The sequence below is a fragment of the Oryzias melastigma genome, linkage group LG19 (genome assembly GCF_002922805.2).
Source record: "Oryzias melastigma strain HK-1 linkage group LG19, ASM292280v2, whole genome shotgun sequence".
In the NCBI taxonomy this organism is placed as follows: domain Eukaryota; kingdom Metazoa; phylum Chordata; class Actinopteri; order Beloniformes; family Adrianichthyidae; genus Oryzias; species Oryzias melastigma.
In genome coordinates, this window is record NC_050530.1 from 19326766 (window position 1) to 19349453 (window position 22688).

A 22688-nucleotide genomic window follows, 5' to 3' on the forward strand; every position below is an offset into this window, starting at 1 on the left:
GGTTTCAAAATGGCGGCAGACAATCAGGAAGTGACAAAGAAGGCTCTGGCCTGATTTCACAAAAGCTTGAGATAAATCATTTTCTGTGGGTGACGCCAACAATAAACCTTGTTTTGCCCAGTGAAATCATATATGTCTATGGTCACACCACTGCTGAACAGGTTCACTTCCAAGTGAACGTGGGCCCTCCAACTTTCCACACAAACTAGCCGTGCAAAGTAGCTAATTCTGATGAGGGCCAAACATGCAAGTGAATGTCCAGGAACAGGGGGCGGGACATTAACCCTTTAAGACTGGACCTTTAGCTCCTGGATTTATTATCTTTCAACTATCATTCCAGTGGGTTCTGAAGTGGGGAAAAAGCAGCCACTTTTAGTACGCGATCAACCTAACTTGTGTTGATTGTGTAAACCACATGTGTCAAAGTCAAGACCCGGGGGCCGGATCCGGCCCTCTGGGTAATTATATCCAACCCTCCAGATCATTTTATTTGATTGTTATTAATGACCCGATGTTAACTAGTGTTATTTCTAACTTGTATAATTTGGACAAAATATATTTTTATAGAGAGTAAAATATAGAAAGTTATTTAAGGTTTAAGTTAGTTTATTCTGGAATAATATTTCTGCCTTTTTATTTTTCACAAATATGTTAAATGTTACGATTTTAAAACTTTAAAACTTAGCATTCTGTTAGCTTTTTGGACTATTTTAGGATTTACTAAAAAATTTTAAGCTATTTTGGAGTTTAGCCAATATTTTAGCTACATGCTGTTTTGGCTAATTTAGTCTTTTTTCAGTTTTTTTTAGGCTTTTTCGAAATTTACCAATTTTTTCAACTACATGCTAGCTGTTTTGGCTAACCTAAATTTTTTTTTTTGTTGTTGTTACTTTTTAGGCTCATTTGGCATTTAGCTAACATTTTAGCTAGCTATCAACTCCAGCGTTTTCAGCTATCAGATTCAGTGTTTTCAGCATTTTTAACTATCAATTTCAGCATCTTCAGCAGCCAAATTCAGCTTACAGCATTCACACTAGCATCGTCACAGGTAATACTATATATCTAGTTCATAACTAAGTTAAAACTTTATAGTTTCAAAGTTTAAAAAAGTTTTAGAGTGTTCAATAAATGTTCATCCTCTTAGACCTAAGGTGTGTTTTGGATTTTGGCCCCCTGTGCGATTGAGTTTGACACCCCTGGCATAAACAGTCCAAGAGTAACAAAATGCCAAAGAATGTATGTTATTTAGGAGTCTTTTAACATCTCGAGTGTTAATTTTGGCCCCCTGTGCGATTGAGTTTGACACCCCTGGCATAAACAGTCCAAGAGTAACAAAATGCCAAAGAGTGTATGTTATTTAGGAGTCTTTTAACATCTCCAGTGTTAAAAGTTCAACCATTGCCCAAACCATTGACAGATGCTTATTTTCAAGCATTATTAACTACAGCAGTCATGCTGACATGGATAAAATATAAAGATCTGTGGGAAGAAACATTTCAAACAGAAATAACTATTGTGTGTACTATTATTATTGTTTTTGCATGATAAATGTATTAATAAGGTCTTGGCAGGTTAATGATGTTTAATATCTTAAAAATTGTTACCAAAGGAGAAATCCTCCTGAAAAATTAGGGCTGGGCATCAATCATCAAAGATCAAAATTTTCTTTAAGTAGTAGTAGAAACATTTTGATAGGTCATAGACTTATCAAAAGGATGAAGAAAGCATTTGGAGTCAATTTAAGAACAAAATTCAGACTTTGAACAGTCTTACTTCATCACCTCAGGGATTGAAGTTAAATAACTTTGTTTTAAAATGATGAAAAACAGGCGTGACAAGTTCCTGGACAAAAGACCGACCTGGAGGTCGCCCTTCGATTCGTCAAACGTCTGTCCTCTCCTGCTGCAGCTGAGCCTTGACAGCAGAACACAGACGGGCCTCTCTCTGCCGGAGCCTGCCAGGATGGTTGTCTTGTAGTCCTCACCCGGACGACTCCTGTCCTTCCCGCTGCGCTTTTCCCAGAATTCATCACACACCTGCACGCCAGCAGAGTTCGACTGCTCTCTGCTCTGTTCACAGTCTGACTTCATGGATTTTCCCGAACTACTCGAACCACCCAAACAGCCTCTCTCCCAAATGCAAAAAGGGCTGTTTGTCCTCTCTGTTTTTCCTGTCCCCCTCTGAGTCTATTTGCTGTTTCTCTTCCTTCTTTTCACTCCTCCCTCTCTTCATCTCCCTCCCCCGTTTCACTGAGAAAGGGCCCCCTCCCGCTGACCTTGCATTCAGATCATGGCATGAAACTTGGCTTGGAAGTTGGCTTGGAATCACCTTCCAGTTCTATCCTCCCTCCTGCCCTCGCTCTCTGGATCTCCAGTTACACACTCTCAAACTGTGCATCCGTTTAGCGTCCCACAAATGGCAGCCCAACTTGTTTTGCATGTATTCACACAGACAAAACAAAAGATGTGAGGTGTCAGGTTTAAATATCCACATGGCGTGCATGACTCCAGGTTGTTTGCACTACAACCTCCCCAGCCCAAAAGAGGGTGGTCTTTATCAACTCCTGTGACCGTTTACGAGTTCTTGGCTTCATCTAGGCCTGCTACTGGTTCCAGAATCACATTTATCCCTCCATCGGGGCTCTATTGGTTAAAGAAAAAATTATGGGTTTTAATTTTAAGAAGTACCTGTGTTTCAGCTTCGTAGTTTAAGAAAGTCAAACTGAAACATTTCGACAGACTTTTGAGCGCCATGTATCACAAAAAATCATTTGGAGGTCAGTAAGCACAACCAGAATGTATACAAGTTATAGGGTGTTTATTTATTTATTTTGAACTGATTCTCGGACTTCAACGCCTCTTTTCCACCGGGTGGAAACGAGGCGTTAAAGAAGTGCTCCGGTACGGTCCAGTTAAATCTACAAGCGTTTCCACTCTGTTAATACCCTAGTAGTTTTAGGGGTCCAGATGACCCGAGCCTTGCATTGACGTGTTACCCGTTTCATTACGAAGGTGGACAGGATTTCACATCTGCCACGGACAGCAATAAAAATCAAAAATCATTGAAAAACAAGTTCTGCACGTTGTCTTGTGGGGTCCAGATGACCAAACTCCCAATGTCAACAAACTCAGGATACCACAAGGGTTACACATCTCTTCCACTGAGCGGTTTGTTTTCATGGCACATGCGTAGTGTAGAGTGCTAGCGTGTCATTGTAGTGCAACGACAAGAAAAGCAACAACAATGGAGGTCATCCAGCAGCAAGGAACGTCAAACTGTTGTTTGACGGCATTTTCAATATGAGTACACAGAAAACCGCAAAATCCCGAATGCTTACAAACGTTGGAAACGTTAGCTTAAAGATACGAAAATCCTCCTATATCACCAGTTTAATTGGCTTTGTCATTTATGGCACTGAGCCATCTAGTGGCTGGCTCAAGTATGGAGTGGTCACAGATAATTTTACCACTGGGAACTAACCCAGTGAAAACGTAAGGAATTATTGTTGTTGAAGGTTTAATTGTTGCTTTCTAATGTCGTCACTTTCTTCCAATCAACGCGTGGCTACAGCGTCTCCACTCCAACTGTTCAATGGCCCTACAACCGATGGGGGCACCCAAGAGGTACGGTTAGTACTGTTTAACATGTCCATTTTACAATGGAAACGCTCAAAATACCGAACCAAATCAGACCATACAGGACCAGACCACTCAGTGGAAACAAGGTTTAAGTGTGCCATATTTTGAGAGTATAGGTGGCATAATTTGGCAGGGGGTGTGACTTATTTGTGAAAAGAAAAAAAAAATTATTAGCGACAACCATTAGAGGACACTGTAGGTGTATCAGTATTTGCTACTGACAGCAACACAGAAGTGCCGCTCAATTTTGGAAATGGAATTGTTCCAAAACACCAGAGAGAACAATGAACTAAACAGATTACTGATTAAATTCAAATTCAAATTCAAAGTAATTTTATTTATATAGCACCTTTCCAGTTAAGAAACAGCTCAAAGTGCTGTACATAAAACAAATAAAAATACAAGACAAACTATACTCCACACATGCAATAATATAATAAGATAAGCCCCTCATAATTATAAAAACAGAAACAAACAGATAAAATAGAAAAGCAAGCAGATCACAAAGGAATAACCTGAAGGCGCTAAAGTGATATAAAAATGTCTTTAACTTATTAGCATGCTCTTCATGCTTTGTATGTTTTGCAAATATAATCGATTCCTTCTTTGTTTCATGAAGCTAAACAAGCAACAATGAGATCCGGAAATGAAGCATACGTTTAATAAGTCTATTGTTATGTATTGTGTTATTGTGATTCTTGTTCTATTTTTACTGCTGATGCGTAATCAGGTCGTCGTTGTAAATGAGAAATTGTTCTTAATTGGCCAACCTGTATAAATAAAGGTTATATATTCTCCCAAATATGCAATTGTATATGATTTGTGACATATTCTGGAATGACTTGTATGATGATTGAAGCCTATTTAATTTTAGTTTGTTAGATTTATACATTCATGTCTAAAATGCACCACAAACGGTAAAATAAACTGCTCTTTTTTGAATCAGTGCTGACATCACACACTACATCTGCTGCTTTGAGATATAACTCAGACTGACTTTTATTTTGAAAGGAGGTCCTGTGAATCTAGTCAATTCAAAAAAACAGTTTATATTTAGAAAAAAATGCTATTTTCTCTTATATTCCAAGTAAAAGTAACAAAAACATAACTTATCTTTCTAAAGTAAGAGTTTGTGGTTCCTATTGGGGTGTTGTCAGTAAGAAATGGACCTGAGCGGCTCTTTAAGACCTCTGATCCAAGGCCTCATCACCTGTTAACACTGCCTCATGAAGAGAAAACTCTCAATCTGCGCTGTTAAAGTCATAGAAAAAATAGAGCTTCTCCCAAGACCAAGAGACAAAACTGAAGAAGCCGTGCACAATGACCCACTGTGTCCTGGTACACACCATCCATGAGAGGGGGATGTGAGGGAGGGACGGGGAGGAGTGACATTCCAACTTTTATCAGAGTTTGGCCAAACCTGCAGAGAAGTCTGCCTGGTCGTCTCGCTGCTGGATTCCTCCGTGAATACATGAGATAAGACCAGAACTGACTGAACAAACATTTTCCTTCACTTCCTGTGGCGTGAGGTTTTATTGGGATTTGGAGAAAAATCTGGGGGGGGTTATTGAGCACAACATTCCTTTAGTGTATATATCCGCTGAGGCTAAATTCCTTTTCTGGGAATCTCAAACAAAGCTAGCCACCTGCAGTGTTCCACTTTCACTGGAACAGTTTGGCTCTGAGATTCCTGTCTGCTTCTGCCATCTGGTGGTGAGACCAAAAACAGCACCGTGTTTCTGCAGCCGTCCCTCAAAGTAACATTCATAGCATCCGACAGCCTCACCGCACAATAGCACATGTCTGTCACAAGAGACAGACGGCATATGTCTGCTGTAACATCATCACAAACCCCCTTGGCTAATGAACGGAATTACAAAATAAGAGCGTTTAAAAGAGGATTTCTGCGTGAGGTCGACGGTCTATGTCTTTGAGATTTTGACAGTCAAGGTGAGTCCCTCTCTGCAGCAGATGCAGCCATCTGCCTCATGTGCAAAAAGTGAAGTCCCACCACCAAACATCAGCACACACACGCCCTTCACTTTCACAGGAACACACAGATTCAGGTGCATGCACAATCAACACAGAACTATAGAGCACAGGGACTGCAAGCTTCCCTGTAGTGACCTTCACTTCAAGTCTCTTGGCTCCAGAATGGCACTGCAGCAACACTTTAGTCAAGGGGAACGTCACAGTTTTATGAAGGGGGAATTATGCAATTCACAAACATTTTTTAAAAAGTGATTTTGTTGCACCCTCTCAATCTTATAATAACTTTACATATTTTAGTATGTTGATTCACAAATAAAGAGCAATCTTCTTCTTCAGATCATGCTACTACGCTTTAAATCAGGGGTGTCAAACTCAATCCCACAGGGAGCAAACATCCAAAACACAGCTTAGGATGCACAGGATAAATATTTATTGAAAACTAAATTTTTAAAACTTGAAAACCATAACTTTAACACAATTATGAACTAGATATATAGTATTACCTGTGATAATGCTAGTGTGAATGCTGTAAGCTGAATTTGACAGCTGAAGATGCTGAAATTGATAACAAAAAATACTGAAGCTAATAGCTGAAAATTCTGAAGCTGATAGCCAGCTAAATATTCACTAAGTGCCAAATGAGCCTAAAAACTAAAAAAGAAAAAAAAACTTAGGTTAGCAAAATTAGCTAGAATGTAGCTGAAAAAATAGCTAATTTTCAAAATAGCATAAAAGACTGAAAAAAGCCTAAATTAACCAAATCAGCTAGAATGTGGCTGAAATATAAGCTGAACTCCAAAACAGCCTAAAAAATCTTAGTAAATGCAAAAATAGTCCAAAAAGCTAGCAGAATGCTTTAAAACTTTAAAGCTGTAATATTTTAGCATAATTATGAATGACAAAAAGGCAGGAATATTATTTCAGAATAAATCAACTTAAACCTTAAATAACTTTCAATATTTTACTCTCCATAAAAAATATTTTTTGTCAAAATGATACAAGTTAGAAAAAAGCACAAGATAACATTGGGCCATTAAAAAGAATCAACTAAATGATCTTGAGGGCCAGATAGAAATACTCAGAGGGCCGTGACTTAGGGACGTGTACTTTCAAGTTTCATAATTTTCTAAAACAAAATGACTCCAAAAGTGAGATGACTGTAATCCGAGAGCAATAATCACACATCCAGTTTTTGTTTATCTTCTTACATCTGAAAGGAGGCTTCCCTCCATAACTACTAAAAAACTATATACTGCAGGACTATATAGTGCCCTGGATTTTAAAAGCGATTCAGACACCATGATCAATACTTTTCTTTCTCTTTTTAAAACAGATATGACGTCACCAATTTAACAAAGTAAAAATCTAACCAATACGAGCATTTCACGTCTATTTATGACTCCACTGTGTTATGATGATGAAAATGTGGATGGATTTAAAAAAAAAAATTATATTTAAACACATTTTTTTCGCATAAATTGTTCGACTACAATGGATTGTGGTCTATATTCGCCAATATAGTTAGTCTTGATGCACACTAGTTTTTCTCAAAGACTTCAGGGAAATTTCTAGTGCACTCGATTTTGGAATTGTAGGTTCGAACAGCACTAGAAAATGGCAAACGCACTATATAGGGAGTAGTGAAGGAATCTGGACATATGCCTAGTTTGTAAACTCTAATCTATCCCACTATCTCTGGGTTTTCTTCCACCTTCCAATATAATTGGAAAGCAAGAGTTTAGCAATTCTAGTAGGAATGTAAAAGATAGAGATATTGAAAATTGATCAACCAATGAGAATAATAGCAGTAGAAACTAGGGGTGTGTATCTTTCCCTCTCACATAATTCGATACACATCTCGATACATGATCCACAAGTAGATCCATAAAGGATTCAACTAACTTTTTGGCGATTCGATATAGTCTGATTCTTTTACCAAAAATGCTAAAATCTAGATATTTCTTATTCATATGGCATTTAAAGCTATAAATAATAACGCACGGCATTTGACAGAGAAATGTTTTCATATTGACTTGGAAGAAGCAAGCTTATGATTGGACGTCTTTTAGTTTGCTTCACATGTACATAAAAAGACAAAGACGGTAGAAAAAACAGAAAGAGAAACTACAGTTTCCCAGAAATCGATTATTCACATCTTGATTGATTTTATATCTTTTAATTAAATTTATTTCATATCTGTGTTCAATACGTATCTAATATCTTTTACATCCCTACTAAAAAAAACAGATGTGAACAAGATTTTGTTGTTGGAAAGGTCGATCGACGGTCAGTTTCTCTTCCTGTTGTGTCTCTACTGTTGGTCTATTTATGGACACATTTATGCAAACAAAAGACGTCCAATCACAAGCTTGCTTCTATGGATCAATTACAATTGGTTAAAGGTGATCCAGAGTGACGGATGTGTGTTTTGCAGCTTTCCAAACAATACCTGAATAAATGTTTGACACTTTTAAGGGTCGGCAACCTTTAACAGTAAAAGAGCCATTTGGGTTTGTTTTCTACTGATCAAAACCTAGAGGGAGCTTTTACTTTAGCCTTTAAGAAATTTGGGTTTGCATTCATAACCTTCTTTTTGCTTTTTTAAATTGTGAATAATGTCTATTTTCTTGGCAAGAACAAAAGCAAAAAATAAACTAGCATCTCTCATTTTTTTTACGTTTTTACCTTTAGTAACAAAAAAGCTAGCTTGTTGCTTAATTACTAGGTGAGTTTTAAATTAGCATAACATTTCTCTGTAAATCAATTCAGCCAAAAAATGTTAGCATGTTGTTGAAATAAAAGCTAAACTTAAAATTAGCCTAAAACCCCCAGTAGATAACAAATTAGCTGAAGATATTAGAATATTGTTAAAATATTAGCTAAACTCCAAATTGGAATATAAAACTAATTGGAGGCCAAATCTGCCAAACAAAAAAAGCTAGCTTGTTGCTTTATTACTAGCTGAACTCTTTAATAGCCTAAAGTTCCTCACTAAACTAAATTAGTCAAAAAATGTTAGCATATTGCTAAAATAGAAGCTAAATTCTAAATTATAGAAACATATTTCAGTAGATAACAAATTAGCTGAAAACATCAGCATTTTACTCAAATATTAGCTAAACTCCAAATTAGCATAAAATTCCTCAGCAAACTAGATTAGTCAAAAACTTAAAAGACTTAATTCACCTCTGAGTTGTGGGCGGCAATACTGTCATAGCAGTAAGCCTTCATTGATATCCCATCATCCATTTGTTAACACGCTTTCCTGCTAGCTTATAGCCCATCACAACCCCAAGCTAACATTAGCATTGCAACAAAAATGGTGAGCAATACTGGAGCTTTCCAGTCGCACAGTTTAGATCCAGATTGCAGCTCAGAGGAGGAAAACAAAGACGTTCATGGATCTATTAGTCTGTAAGTGGATGAATCAGAATGAAGGAGAGAGATTGTGACCCACCAGCTTATTTTCTACGTAACAAATACAATCTTTTTCAAACTCCATTTTCTTTGTCTGCTTCTGATTCACAACTATTTGAATAAAGAAATACTCCGAAACGCAATTTTACTCTTAATTTTCTATAATTATGTCCTCCATAATGAGAAAAATACCACAAACACTAAAAACAAAACTTTCACAGGAGTGTGTTTTTAATACTTAATATTTGACTTAAGCTTGAAGCAAAAGTCTTGAAGATTAAGTTTGAACTTGCAGAATGAATTAAATAAATCAGAGTGTGTTACATTAACTGGATCAGTGGGTTTATAATATTTATCGATTCAACTTTATTTGTTTATATTTATGGTCAATATGTGTCTAAAGGTAATATTATTACATTATAAAATAGATATTTATCACTGTGAGGAGAGATTACAATTATTTGAATGAGTTTGATTTGGTAATTGATTAATTTATTAAATAAACTGCGTCACTAGAAATGTTCAGTTTTTCTTTGTAAACATAACAAAATAGTGTTTCCTCTCAATTATTTAATAATATTAAGTCATATTTAAGCACTAAAAATGTACAAGTACAACTGAATGCTCTGATTAGTGACAGCAAACTAACTGTATATACAGAAAATACATGAAAAGATACGTTTTGTATATGTATATGTTCTCCTCAGATCTTTCTTTTCCCCTTTTTCTAATATTATCTGAGAACGATTGCACAGGTTTCCTGTTTGAAGGATTTTTTCACTATCTGCCATGACGTCTCACCTGGGTAGAGAGTAGGAGGTGTTGACGTACCAGCTGCTCCCCAGCTGTGACCCCTCCTGCCCTCTTGCCAGCGCGTCCTCCGAGACGCTGCTCAGCCGCTCGCTGGAGGGCGCACGCGTGGCGTCCGAGTCTCCCGTCACGGTGAAGACCGAATCGGAGAGGCTGGGCCTCTCGTCGTGCGCCAGCGGGGCGAAGCTGAGCTGGACGATCTGCCTGGCGCTCTGGCACACCGGCGCGTGGATGGCGGGTGTGAGCGTGGGTAGGTCAAAGGTCAAGACGGTCTGAGCGCTGGAGGTCAGCAGCTCCTCGCTGTCCAGGCTGTTGTAGGACGTCCCTTTGGCTCGGTGGGACTCCATGATGCTCTCAAAGTGGCGGCTGAACGTGTCTTCTGCGGAACACCGCGGACCGGAGACCAGGACCGGGGACTTGAAGGCCGGGTTGTGGTTGTCAAAGAAAGTCTTCACAGGTCTGGATAGAGGAGAGGGAGTTAGCAGAGTTAGAGTGTTCAAGAGCGGTGTCATGAGCACACATTCAGTCCGGGGTGTTCACACCGGCCCAGTAAGCAGGGAGCGTCAGGGAGGGGCTTCTTCTTCTTTTGTTTTTCAATTATCTACTCGCAAATGTTCACCACCTACTGTTGGAAGAGGCTGAGATGTCCAGACTTTTCTTTCAAAGCTCTATTCCGATATATTCAAGACTTGAGCCGAATCCGAGTTCTTGCCCTACCCTTCCGACTTCTCCCTTCCAATCCAGTTCTTCTCGCTTACCTAAATAAATGCTTTCTGAAAGTTCTGAAGATGGATTTATTTTTGCACGTTTTTAAAAAGCATCAGACAATGGAGGAAACCCAAAGTTTCCAACATTTGTTCTCCAATATATTTGTGTTTTTGATAGCAGGAATGAATCTGTTGGTACAGACTTTTGCTCACGAGTGCAAAAATGAATAATAAAATAAAACAGAACTTTCTGCATGGATGTATTTGTTACAAACGTTTGAATAATTGATGCAAAAAGGCCTTTTTTTTCGACCATCTGGATTCCAAATTTAGATCAACATGTAGGTCAGGAGAGGATGTGTGTGTGCTGCTGTGGTGTGTTTGTGTCTACAGTGGTCAGGTGTTGTGTTCACCTCATCAGGTGTCCAAACACCTCTGGCTCCTCCTCCGCTGCATACTGCTGCTTCCTGCTGTCTCCTTGCATTCTCACGCTTGCCCAGCTCACCATTTCCTCCTCCTCATCCTCTTCCTCCTCTTCCTCCTCCTCTCCTCCCTTCATGTCTGACTGCCCATCTGTCCTGCCATAACCCAGCCCCCCCAGGGGGCTGCTGCCGGCCCCCGAGGTGCCCTGAACGCTGCGGTTGCTGCCGAAGGCGGAGTCGGCGTCGTCCTGCTCGCCCTGCAGCAGCTCGTCGATGTCCGTCTCGCGGTAGCAGCGGAGCGGGATGGCGTCCAGGTCGGTCTCCGAGTACTTCAACGTCCGGCGAATGATGCCGGTCTTTGGGGAGATTCCAGTGACAGCGGGGGGCGGAGTCACCAGCTCCACCTCCACGTGCTGCACCTCGTGATTGGCTGAGATCAGAGGCAGAGAGGATGGAGGCGTCGGGGTGGGGGACTCACTGGAGGTCCCACTGGGAGGAGCTGTGGAGGCTTCCAGACAATCTGCGGAGGAAAACCAGTTAATATTTAAATGCACTTTTTAAATTTAAATTTTAAATAGATAAATCAAAGCCTTGGAGTTACAAAGGACACAAATAGGAGACTTTTTTTTTCTTTTTTTCTAAACTTTAAGGTTACGTTTGAGGGATAAATCAAACATTTAGGGTCAAAAACTGCTGCCGTACATTCACCGAGACCAAGATGCTGCAGCGTTTAACACTAAAAGAGTCATTTGGTTTGGTTTCAAAACGACTTTTACATACTTTTATTAACAAAAATATCCTTTAATTGTGTTTTTGTGATCATCAAGCCATTCATTTATCAAATGCAGCTCATACGTACTCACAATTCAATTTTTTTTTTTTTTTATATATTACTTTTAAGAAGTTCCTTTCAAAATAAAAGACATCCTAATTTTTATTCATAAGAGATCACCTCTATTAAAAAGAAACGAAAAATTAATTTAAAAACGTAACGAAAAAGGCTATAGTTTATTCAAATCGTTAACATTTTTCTTTAAACCCAAACATCCACACTGGAAGGGTTAAAGAGCTGCAGGTTGCAGACTCCTAACCAAGACAAATGTATCAGGACAACCCTAAAAAACTCCACAATGATTCAACAACAAAGTCATTTTGTAAAATTCAAGTCAAAAAATAGTTTTAAACACAAAGTCCAAATTTCCTAAATTAATTCAAAAGACAAGAGTACAATTTGGATAAATAAAGTTTGAATGACAATAAAAGTGCTTCATGTTGACAAATTATAAGCTAAAAAAATATCAAATTTACTGTGAAAATTAAAGGTTCCTTGGTAGAACTTATGTTAAAAGTTCATGCACAATGTGTTTCAGTTTTATTTATTTATTTTTTTAAAGGATTTTATTCCAAAAAAACAATTTTTGATAACACTTTAAATGAGATGCTGCAAAACACTCAATATAATGTCGACAAAGACAGTTAATACATTTGTTAAGCTTGTAAGCTGTTTATTAATTTCACCTTTGCAGACAATAGTCTCACTTTAATAATATTACTAAGTATATTAATAAACCTTATTAGGCTCATTGAGCTATAAATGTCTTAATAACACCCTATAAACTCATTAATCATGTTTGTTAATGTGTTAATAAAGCTTCTTAAGGAATCTTATTACATAGCGCTTTTTTAAACTGACTTTAGTCACATTTATTCCTCTAAGTACACTTTTATTAAACACAAATCAGTTAAAAGAACGTTTTTTTATTTAAAGACCTTGGGAGTAATTGATTTTTATTCAAAATATTTTAAAATGAATCATATTTTAATATTTTCTATGTGACATCAGTCTGGAATATTAATTTAAAGTGTTAAATGGTTCAAGAGGACTTTAAGGTTAAAAATTATTTTCACTAATACAGTAAGTGTAAAATCTGGAAAAACTATTATTTTATGCTTTAAATAAATGATAACATGTTAAAGGATATTAAAATCCACAGATGATTTTTAATGTCATGTCATTTCTGTCAGGTTTGTGAACTTGTTTTGTCAGTTGTTATGCTTTTTGGTCATGTTGTGTTTTGAATTGTCCCTCATTCACACCAGTTTCAGGTTCATGATCCACAGGTATCTTCATTTCTGTTAATTGCCCTCAGCCTATTTAAATGTCTGTTTTCAGTGGATCCCCGTCACCTGCTCTGCCACACTTTGTGTTTCACCATAGTTTTTGTCATGTTTTAGTTAATTAATTAAATGTTTCTGTTACCAAACCTGGTTTCCTCTGTTTGGATAATTCCACCATCATCAGTTTGTGACTTTTTCATTTTGCACAAATTTAATATTTTTTCTGTCTAAAAGATTATGGTTTTAGTGAATCCTTCAATCGATGGCATTTTTAAAAAAAATAATATTTTAATGTTAATCATGACATTTTCTGGACTAAACCTGTGAACGTGGTTAATGCTTTTTGTTAGGTTTTAGAAATAACTAAAATATGTGTGAAAGAGTTTGAATTTTCTCCACTTCTGGAGAACATTTTTCTCCAGTCTGTGTTGGCAAGTGCTGCAAAACTAAAACACAAATAACTGGACATTGAATAAACATGAGTTGTGACCCAGATTTGCTTCAGTTAGGCTCATTTTCTGATATTTGAGGAGCACAAACACATTTGAATGCATCTGGATGATATGTTACTATAAAAAAAAAAGAACAAAAAGGAGCAAATACATCTCCACTTTTACAGAAAACACTTGTGGATGTGTTCTTACGTTTGTCCCCTCTGCCGGCAGCGTACTCAGCAGAGGTCCCGAACAAAAACTCCCACTTGGCGCGTGCGATCTTCTGACAGTGCAGTGACGGCGTAGGGGCTGCACTTCCACTGTCCGTCTGTAAGGTCACACAAAGACAGCAGGAGACTGAAATGCACTGGAAAAAACAGTATTAATAAATATATGCGACTTCAACTCTAATTCTGGTGAACATTTAGAAGCCTAGCACGACAAAAAATCAGAAATACATCTGCATCATCAAGCTGTCATGTAACAATTGACACCTATTGATGCAAATGTCCAAAAAAACACTTTGGCTCCAAAATTACCTTCATTTAGCGTTTAATTGAAAGCAAAAAATGACATTTTTTTTAGTACCTGGAAATAAATTAAAGTGTCAAGGGGTTAATTATTGTGCAAATGCACATTTTTTCAATGTATTTCCTATGTGATCATACAAAGTAAGTAGTTTAACAACCCAATCAAGATAAAATCAATTTAAAACAGCTTTTTTCTGCAGCTGATTGCTTTGGGGGATTAATCACACGATCAATACCTTGAATCATTTGCTTTCTTAAGTGCTCTACTGTTTTGGTTAAGCAGGAGGTTAAAGACATAACTAATGTAAAACCAAATGTATTTTCTAAACAAACATAGAGCCAACCTGAGGTGGCAGTAATAATTGTCCTAGTATAATATAAGAAAAGGTTTTATTTTGACCCCCGCGACCCCGAAAGGGAAGAAGCGGTCAAGAAAATGGATGGATGGATGGTTTTATTTTGACATTTTCTCTGGATTCTATGTGTCAATGTAGTAAATGTTCAGATATTTCAGGGAAACTTTTTTTTTACATCCTCTCATCTGCAACCATCTTTACTGCCATTTTTCCAAACAATCCTTTCTGGTTCAGTCCTTTTCAAGGAGCAACTTTTAACATGCCAGCTGAGGCATGCTGAGTCTGACGTGCAGATCTTAGATGTTCAGAACTTTCTGAACAGGCATTTCAAATTTTACAACTATTGCTTTTACTCTGTTTAAAGACCCACACCAATAAAAATCATGTTTTTAACATGTTCTTGTAGCATTTTTCTTAAGATGGAGGACATTTATAACAGAATTTCAGATTAAAACTGCACTTATGAGTATTTATTTATTCGAATTATGTTGATTCATTAAAAAACAGCGATTATAAAAGTACTCGGGTTTCCTGCTCTGCTCCATTCCGTTGCATCCACTTACAGAGAAATAGATCCATGAACGTCTTCATTTTCCTCGTCTAAACAGAAATTTGGCTCTAAACTGTACGACTGGAGAGCTCTCACTAATGCTAAATTGAGGTTGCGAGGGGCTGTAAGCTAGTGGGAGAGCGTGATAAGACAAAAGAATGCTGAGATATTAACGTAGGGTTGATACCTTTTTTGGAACTTTTTTTTTTTTTGCACCAGGAAACAAACAGATTGACAAAAACAGAAAAAAAGGATATATTATATGGCTAGTTTGGAGTTTAATACATTTCTTATTGACTAATATATCTGTTGTTTCACATTCATTTAATAGATTTACTGATGTCACTCAGAAATTTCTTCCACTTAATCCACCGGTGAGCTGACTCACTTGTGGGTTGTTTCACCCATAGCCGCTGGTAAAGAGAGTCCTAACAGTGCCACCCGGAGGCCAAAAGTATATTACAGTCGTAGAGTTTTGGAACACCACAGAGAATCAATAGGAAAGGGATAGGGGGTTTTAACTAAACATTCCTCGGCCTCCGCGGTCACGACTTGGCGGGACAAAATATAACTTTTGGCACAACAAATTTGGCCACTTTGGGCAAGATTATATGTAATTTTTCCTTAACTGATATCTCTTCCACAATTTAATCCAGTCCTGTTGCTGTGGAGGTTCTGGTCGTAGACAGTGCTTTGTAATTGCTTTTTTTGTTGTAACTAAAAAGATTTTTGCCAAATAAATATGTTCCTTCTGAACAATGTCCTCTATCTTTCCAATATACATGACAAGAAAAGTGTTTGAAATATCATATTCAAAAATAATTTTTAGGTTTTTCTAAGTTCTTCCTCAGTCTCTTTTTAATTTGTTGCTCCTCTAAAAATAATATGTATGATTGGCCCATTGACTGTATATTTACGGGACATATCAACCCATCCCCTCTCGTGCTCCAACTAGGAAATGTCTGCTGGTTCCAATAAGTCAAAATCCCATAGACTTCTATAGAGAAATGCAGTTATTACTGTCATTTTTTGTCAGAATAATCATTCTTGCTCTTCCTCTTAATATTTTCTTTATAATCCTAATTGCTTTTAAAGATATTTTTTGTTTATTGCAAGTTATTCAAGTTATAAACTGACCAATCAAACACCTCAGTAAAAGCATGTGGCTCCTGCTGGCCCCGCCTCCAACATTTGATTGACAGATTCTCCCAAGTTCGCTCTCAGCGGAAGGGGTGTGAACAAGCTCACTCCTGATTGGCGAAAGCAGTTTCTCTAAAAACGTGACTCAGACCGACCCAGACCATTCACCGTCGATGGGTTTCAAAATGGTGGCAGACGATCAGGAAGTGACGGCGTTGGCCTAATTTTGTGAGGGCTGGAGGTAAGGTGTTTCTATGGTTGACTTCAACACCTAGTTTTGTCCAGTGAACAATATATGTCATTGGATTGGCCTGTGGTGTATTTTCCCTAAACTGAACCATCTGTTATGTTTACATTCAACACAGTTTCTCATTTCTTTTTTATGTTTTTATGTCAACAGTTCTTTCCTATCTACTTTCTTCCAGTAAGTTGTAGAGTTGAGATGACTTTGACATTCTAGGGTTCTGCCAACAGTCCCGCCAACAACTCAGAGGTGAATTTCTAAGGAGCTCCTGCAGAAACTATAACCTAGAGAACGACAGGTTTTCTAAATAGATCAAAAGGTAATCGGTGTGGGTCTTTAAAATGATTGTGTTATCTCATAGCCAGCGACCCTCACCTGTATTCCTGAGGTGGCCGCCCCGGTCTCGTTGCTCTGGTGACTGGACTGACTGGACTCTGGGGACACGGATCCTGGATCCCCTAAACTCCCCGTCACCCCACTAGAACTCCGTGAGGACGAACCTCCCATCCCTCCATTCTGCTCCTCCTCTCGGTGAGGGAGTCCTCCTGATTTGCTCCCCTCTGCCTCCCTGCCTTGCTCTTCGTCATCATTGCAGCCCTCGTCCTCCTCTGCAGAGTCCAGAGCCACGGGTCCAAGAAGGAGGATTTCCCTCCGTCTCTGCTCGGCCCGCTTCTGCTGGGCTGTGGGGCTTAGCGGCTGCCGCCGTTTGGCGGGTTTTTCCGTTCTGTCACAGCTGAGCTCAGATCCGGGCTCCGGGTTGTTCTTTGTTTGGCTCCTCCACTGCTGCCGGGACGTCCAGCTGACCGGCGCTTCGTCTACACTCTGATTGATGAAAAGCCGGCGAGCAAGTTCTGTGCAGTCCTCCCTCTCAAAGGAGCTTTGGTCTTCTTTCCTGTCCACGCTGGAGGACCAGGAGTCGCCGGTGTATTGTGGGGGTCGACAGCGATGCAGAGTGGGAGTGTCCGGCGCTCGGAGCTCTGCTTGGGAAAGCCTGGGGTCCCTGACGGGCGAGCTGATCTCGGTGGGAGGGTGAGACGGCCGGAAGACTCGAGAAGGCAGGGCGGGGGAGCCGTGGCGGCTGTCCTCCTGATGCCTGTCAGTCACTGTCGCCTCACTTTCTGGCACATGTTGGTCGTTTAAAGGGATGTTCATTTTAACGGTTTGCTTCAACTCTTGTGCATTTGGAGCTGGTTCTCCAGAGTTGTTCGGATGCTCGTCTAAAGCATTGTGCGATGAGTAGCTGCTCGTCTTTGTTGAAACAGAAGACGCTTTTGACGGCTCCTCTGCTAACTTTTTGGTTACTTCTGAGCCGTGAGCCGGACTGGAGAATTTGCTCTCGCTCAACTGATTTAAGCCCTCAACGCCATTATTGCCAAGTTGAGGGATTCCTCCCTGTGGCGAGGTGCTTCTCTGAATGTGCCTTTTGGTAGCCGGACTTCCTGCCATACCTTTTTGCTCTTTCACCCAGTGAAAGGGGGTGTTAGAATCGGGACATGACCAAAGTCTTGATCGAGAAGACACCCAGGATGGAGTCGACAGCTGGTCTGGGGCCTGATGTAACCCGTAAATGTTCTGGTTCCTGCCCTTAATGTGGTCTTTGGAGGTAACGCTGGAATTCTGACTCTGAACAGGAGATCCAGACCAGGACTGACAGCGTGGCTGCTGGTTGTACCTGTAGGATGAGGTGTGCTCGAGGGCGTGGGCCAGTTTGATCCTCAGTAGGGGGGAACCAAACTCCTCCACTGCCCTCTGCGTAGCTGCCCTGCCGATGGCATCACAATGTGGCCGGCAAAAGCTGGGGGAAAACCTCTGCTGGTGACTTTCTGGAGACTGGAAGGTCAGTTTTGGGCTGGAGCTGCACGACGAATCAGGACTTCCAAACCCCACCGGATCGCTGAAGCGTTTGTGAAGACGGGAAACCTCTTCCTCTGCGGCTCGTCTTCTGCACATGGAGCTCCGAGGACTGTCCACGGTCTTCACATTAGACTTCTCAACATAACTGAAGGTAACCACAGAGCGCTTCCCATCAGGCGGGGTGTGCGCCCCGCCCCGTCCATAGGTGGGGGAACTCCACTTCTCAGTGAGTCCGGGAGAGCTGCTGGTTTGTGGAAGCTGAAAGTTGACGCTGTTTCTGGAGGGTGTGCGGTTCTGAAGCAGGTCGTGAGCTGCTGAGGTCCTGCTGATGGTGGTCTGGCCCGTTAGCTGAAAGCTGAGCTTTGTGGGGCTGCTCTGATTGGAAAGCCCCTGGGCTGTGCCCTCTTCACCGTCTCCATTCTGATCTGGGGCAGACCTCACTTCCACGAAAAGATGAAGGACTTTTTCAGGCTGGGACATGACCTTCTCTCAGATCTCAAAGAGGACAGAGAAACAGAAAAATGCTGTTTTCTTTTTCCTTCTTGTCTGGCTGAACTTATTGTTATTCTGCTGGTGGCGGGTGTCCGTTTATGTTAGGGTGGTGCTTTTTCTGACTTGGAGTGCATCTGTATGCAGGGTGAAGACACACATGCTGGACAGCCAGAGGACCACATGGGAGTCCCCCATCAGCCTCCACTTCTTCATACCTGAGAGAAAAGAGAAGACAGAGCGATAACTTCTGTCACAGTTGCAGCTTTATAAACTCCACCCATCCTTTATTTTATGACTTCTAGTACATGTGCAACCCTCAAGGCCATTTCCCTCTAAGAATTAAAGAATTTAAAATTCATGTACATTTAGAAAATGTTTCTGTTGAAGTAGAAAATCCTCTCCCTTAAATAACTTTTATGTTGCATTTGAACAATATAAAATCACACAAAAAGCTATTCACGGTAAAATGGCAATAAAAATGAAAAAAATAAAAATAAAACTCTTGTAAAACAAAATTTGTCTAATTGAAATGGATAAGAATGTGGGACAAAGAGATTAAGGATTTCTTCGAGGCCAAAGGACACCAGCTTGCTGCCAGAGTAACAGTTTGAACTTGCCTTATGGCAACAGATGGAGACAGTAATGGGTTTTGACAGAACAAAGAAAACTGTATTCAGCTAGCGAACTCTGCTGTATTGAGCTAGTGAGCTTTGCTTTGGCAAGCTTGCGAGCTCCACTGCTCACCAGGCGGCTGGATAGCATAGCGAGCTAACCCCCTGAACAGCCACTTAAGGCAATGTGGTCAAACACAGGTGGGGCCACCACAGAAACTGCAAACAAACCGATCTGGGACCCACATTTTCTGCCCACATTTAAACCATATATTAATCCAAAGTGAGCGTTTTTGTCCTGAACTTCCATCTAATTCCTTTACCTGCTGGAGCCGCGGGATTGCAGAGCTCATCCGGCGACTTTAGAGAGAAGGTGGGATACACTCTGGACAGATCGCCGGCTTTCGCTCGATATGCCGGCAGTCAGAGAGCCGCTACGGGGGTGTGGAGGCTGTCAGTTCAGGGCTCATTGAGACATTAAAGAAAAAAAAGGAAAAAAGTCTCCTAATTTTAATTTCCCCCCCCCGGGTTAATATAAGACAGTGAGCCTTCAAGCTCAGCCGCAGAGACACAGAAACACAGTGAAAGTGACTGTCATACAGACACAGCCCCCTGTACCGGGAAAATCTTTTAATAATAATCATACAAACCCAAACGTGGAGACATTGTTACGTTCAATCAGAGATCATCTCCACCCGGGCCAAACATGTTAACTCCACCCGGGCCGGACATCCCCATGAAAAAACAAACACCCACCTCACCTCACTCACCACTGAAAAGAGCTTTCACACCTGCATCTCTGTTTGATCTGATTCCACTCCAGCTCCAGAATACAAACCAAAGACACAACCGGTATGGACTAAATGAATTTATGGACTATAAGAATTTGTTGTTTTATGTTGATTGCTTTGATTGTTAGTCCTGAGTTAAATCTAAGAGTATTTTGACATTTGTTTGAAATGCTGAGTTTGCTGAAATGTTTGATTGAAATATCAACTTCTTTCTTTTAAGGTTTTCAACCTATCATTTATCAATCGTCATCTGCCAAAATAAACAGAAAGAAAAGTAAAATGATTGAATGACTGAGTTGATTCCATGTCCTTTGGAAGACAAAGCCTATCGAGTCAGGCAGGAGCTGGAGGAGACCAAAAGACTCGACAGTTGAAAACCGACGTGTGACAGTGAAACCAAAGCTGATAAAGTCAGAGAAATCATCTGTCGACGCTGGACACGAGTTCACAAGAACAAATCTACAAAGATGGCTGAAGAAGCTTTTGGAAAAACCTTAAAACAACTAAAGCGAGAAAGAACCATTGCAAAAAATGCTTTCACTAAACAAGCCAACTACCTGAGCAGAAGGGCCCGAAGCATGGGAGAAAATGAACTAAAAGAGGAGTTCAAAAGGCTCACAGAGGAGGCAAGAAATGTGAGTGAAGCGAATGATGACTACAGAGCTGGTCTACTTGCTGAATTGGAAGACTCTGAAGACGGGGAACTTGATAAGCGCCAAGAAGAAGATTTAGAAAAAACAATGAGTGAATGCGATTTAAAGTTTGACAGTGTGAAAAACATAGTTCAACAAAATCTCTGGTCAAGATATGGTTTTGAGGAAATGAGTGTTGCTATTCAAGAAGCTGAGAGAGCCTGTGATGATGTTGCTGCTATCTCTGTTACTTCTGTGAACAAAGCTGGATATGAAGCACGGTTGACGCTTGCGCTGAAGCTCGTCCAAGATTCAATTCGAAGCCATACAACATGGGAGCTGTGGATACCAACAGCTGAAAAAGGGGATTTTGAAACCAGAGTGAAAATGTTGAAAACTATGATCAACACACTAGAGGCAAGAAAGTCTGAGTTCATCACTGCGCAAACTGTTGCGGAAGAAAATCGTACATCCCAAGCAGCGGCTGCAGCAGCAAGTCTAGCAAATGTGCAAACAACACCAACCATTAAACTAAAGCCAACAAACTTACCAAGATTTCATGGTTGCAAAAGAAGCTTTCATCGCTGGAGAAAAGACTGGGAGAGTTTACAGAAACAAGGAGAACCAACTGGCTCCCTGGAAGTAAAGAGGCTCCAGTTACTGGACAGCATAGATGAGAAAATCTGCCGTCAACATCGCCTGTCAATCTATAACACAGCAGAAGACATCTTTAGAGTATTGGAGAACAGATACGGCAACAAAACAACCATTGCTCTGGAAATAATTGAAGAACTAGAGAAGATACCAATTGTAAGAACTAACCAACCCAGAAAAGTCATTGATTTAATTCAGACAGTGGAAAAAGCTCTTGCTGACCTCACTGAACTTGGAAATTCAGGAGCCCTCAAAAATCCGCTCGTGATCAAAAGCCTTAAAAGTAAACTGCAAGATGCCGTGAAAAAGGACTGGCTCGTCTTCATGGTTAATCCTGCAAACAATGTCACACCGGACAACCACTTCGACAGTCTTCTCAAGTTCCTGAAAACTCAAGAGGACATCTTTGAGAGGTTGGAGCAGCTTGGAGTATCAGAGAAGTCAGAATGGAGACCGGATCGAAAACTTGCCTCCACCCGCTCAACCAGAAAGGATGGTGGATGTGTGGTTTGTGGGGATGGAAAACACAGAGAGAAACTATTCTTCTGTAAACAGTTTAAAGCATTAAACCCATCTGAGAAATCAAATGCAGTAAAGAAACTGGGAGCATGCCAAAAATGTCTAGGGTGTCACTCTGAGGATGAAGAATGCCTGACAACCAATTACCTCTGTAGAAAAAGAGACTGCAGGAAATATGGTTCTTCAAATCATCATTTCTTTCTCTGTCCAAATGGGGCAGAACAAAGTGAAACTGATAAAAGTAGAAAAGAAATCAAGAAAAGATCAACATTCACAGAAGAGCAAGAAAAAAATAATTTCTGGACTTTCACCTGAAATGGCGGAAAAGTTTAAAAGAGCCTTCTCAAATGTTGCTGCAGTTACAAAAGACAAGACTAACCTTGTTGAGGAAAGTGAAGTCAAAGTCAAAGAGTTACCTGTTATCCTAATGTTATTGGAAGTTACTGCCAACGCAGGTCAGAAAATTGGGACTCTAATAGATCTGGCTTCTGATACAAACTACATCACTCACAGAGCAGCCAAAAGACTGGGCTTGGAAAGTGAGAAGATTACACTGATTCTTCATGGTGTTGGAGGGATGTCAACAAAAGTAAAGTCAAGAAGATACTTCCTAAAAATCAGAGTTAAAACCCCTCAAGGCACTGAAAAAGCACATCAGCTGATATGCTACGGTCTCGATGAGATTGCACAAGTGCATCAAGTTGTAACAACAGAGCAGCTAAGGAAATTCTTTCCCGAGATTGAACCAGAAGACCTGAAGAGACCGAACACCATTGA

At 40.1% G+C, this 22688-nt stretch overlaps 1 protein-coding gene across 2 annotated transcripts in view; it reads right to left on the bottom strand.

Annotated features, from left to right (window-relative positions):
* LOC112153989 (PH and SEC7 domain-containing protein 1) overlaps positions 1 to 22688 on the bottom strand; it is a 133005-nt gene that overhangs the window by 57360 nt on the left and 52957 nt on the right. For both annotated transcript variants that reach the window (XM_024284502.2, XM_024284503.2), the window contains exons 2-5: positions 16734 to 18919; positions 13749 to 13866; positions 10978 to 11506; positions 9849 to 10316 (exon numbers count right to left, since the gene is read on the bottom strand). In XM_024284502.2, the coding sequence (XP_024140270.1) occupies positions 9849 to 10316; positions 10978 to 11506; positions 13749 to 13866; positions 16734 to 18692 (3074 nt within the window). In that variant the 5' untranslated portion in view covers positions 18693 to 18919. The remainder of the gene's footprint in view (positions 1 to 9848; positions 10317 to 10977; positions 11507 to 13748; positions 13867 to 16733; positions 18920 to 22688) is intronic.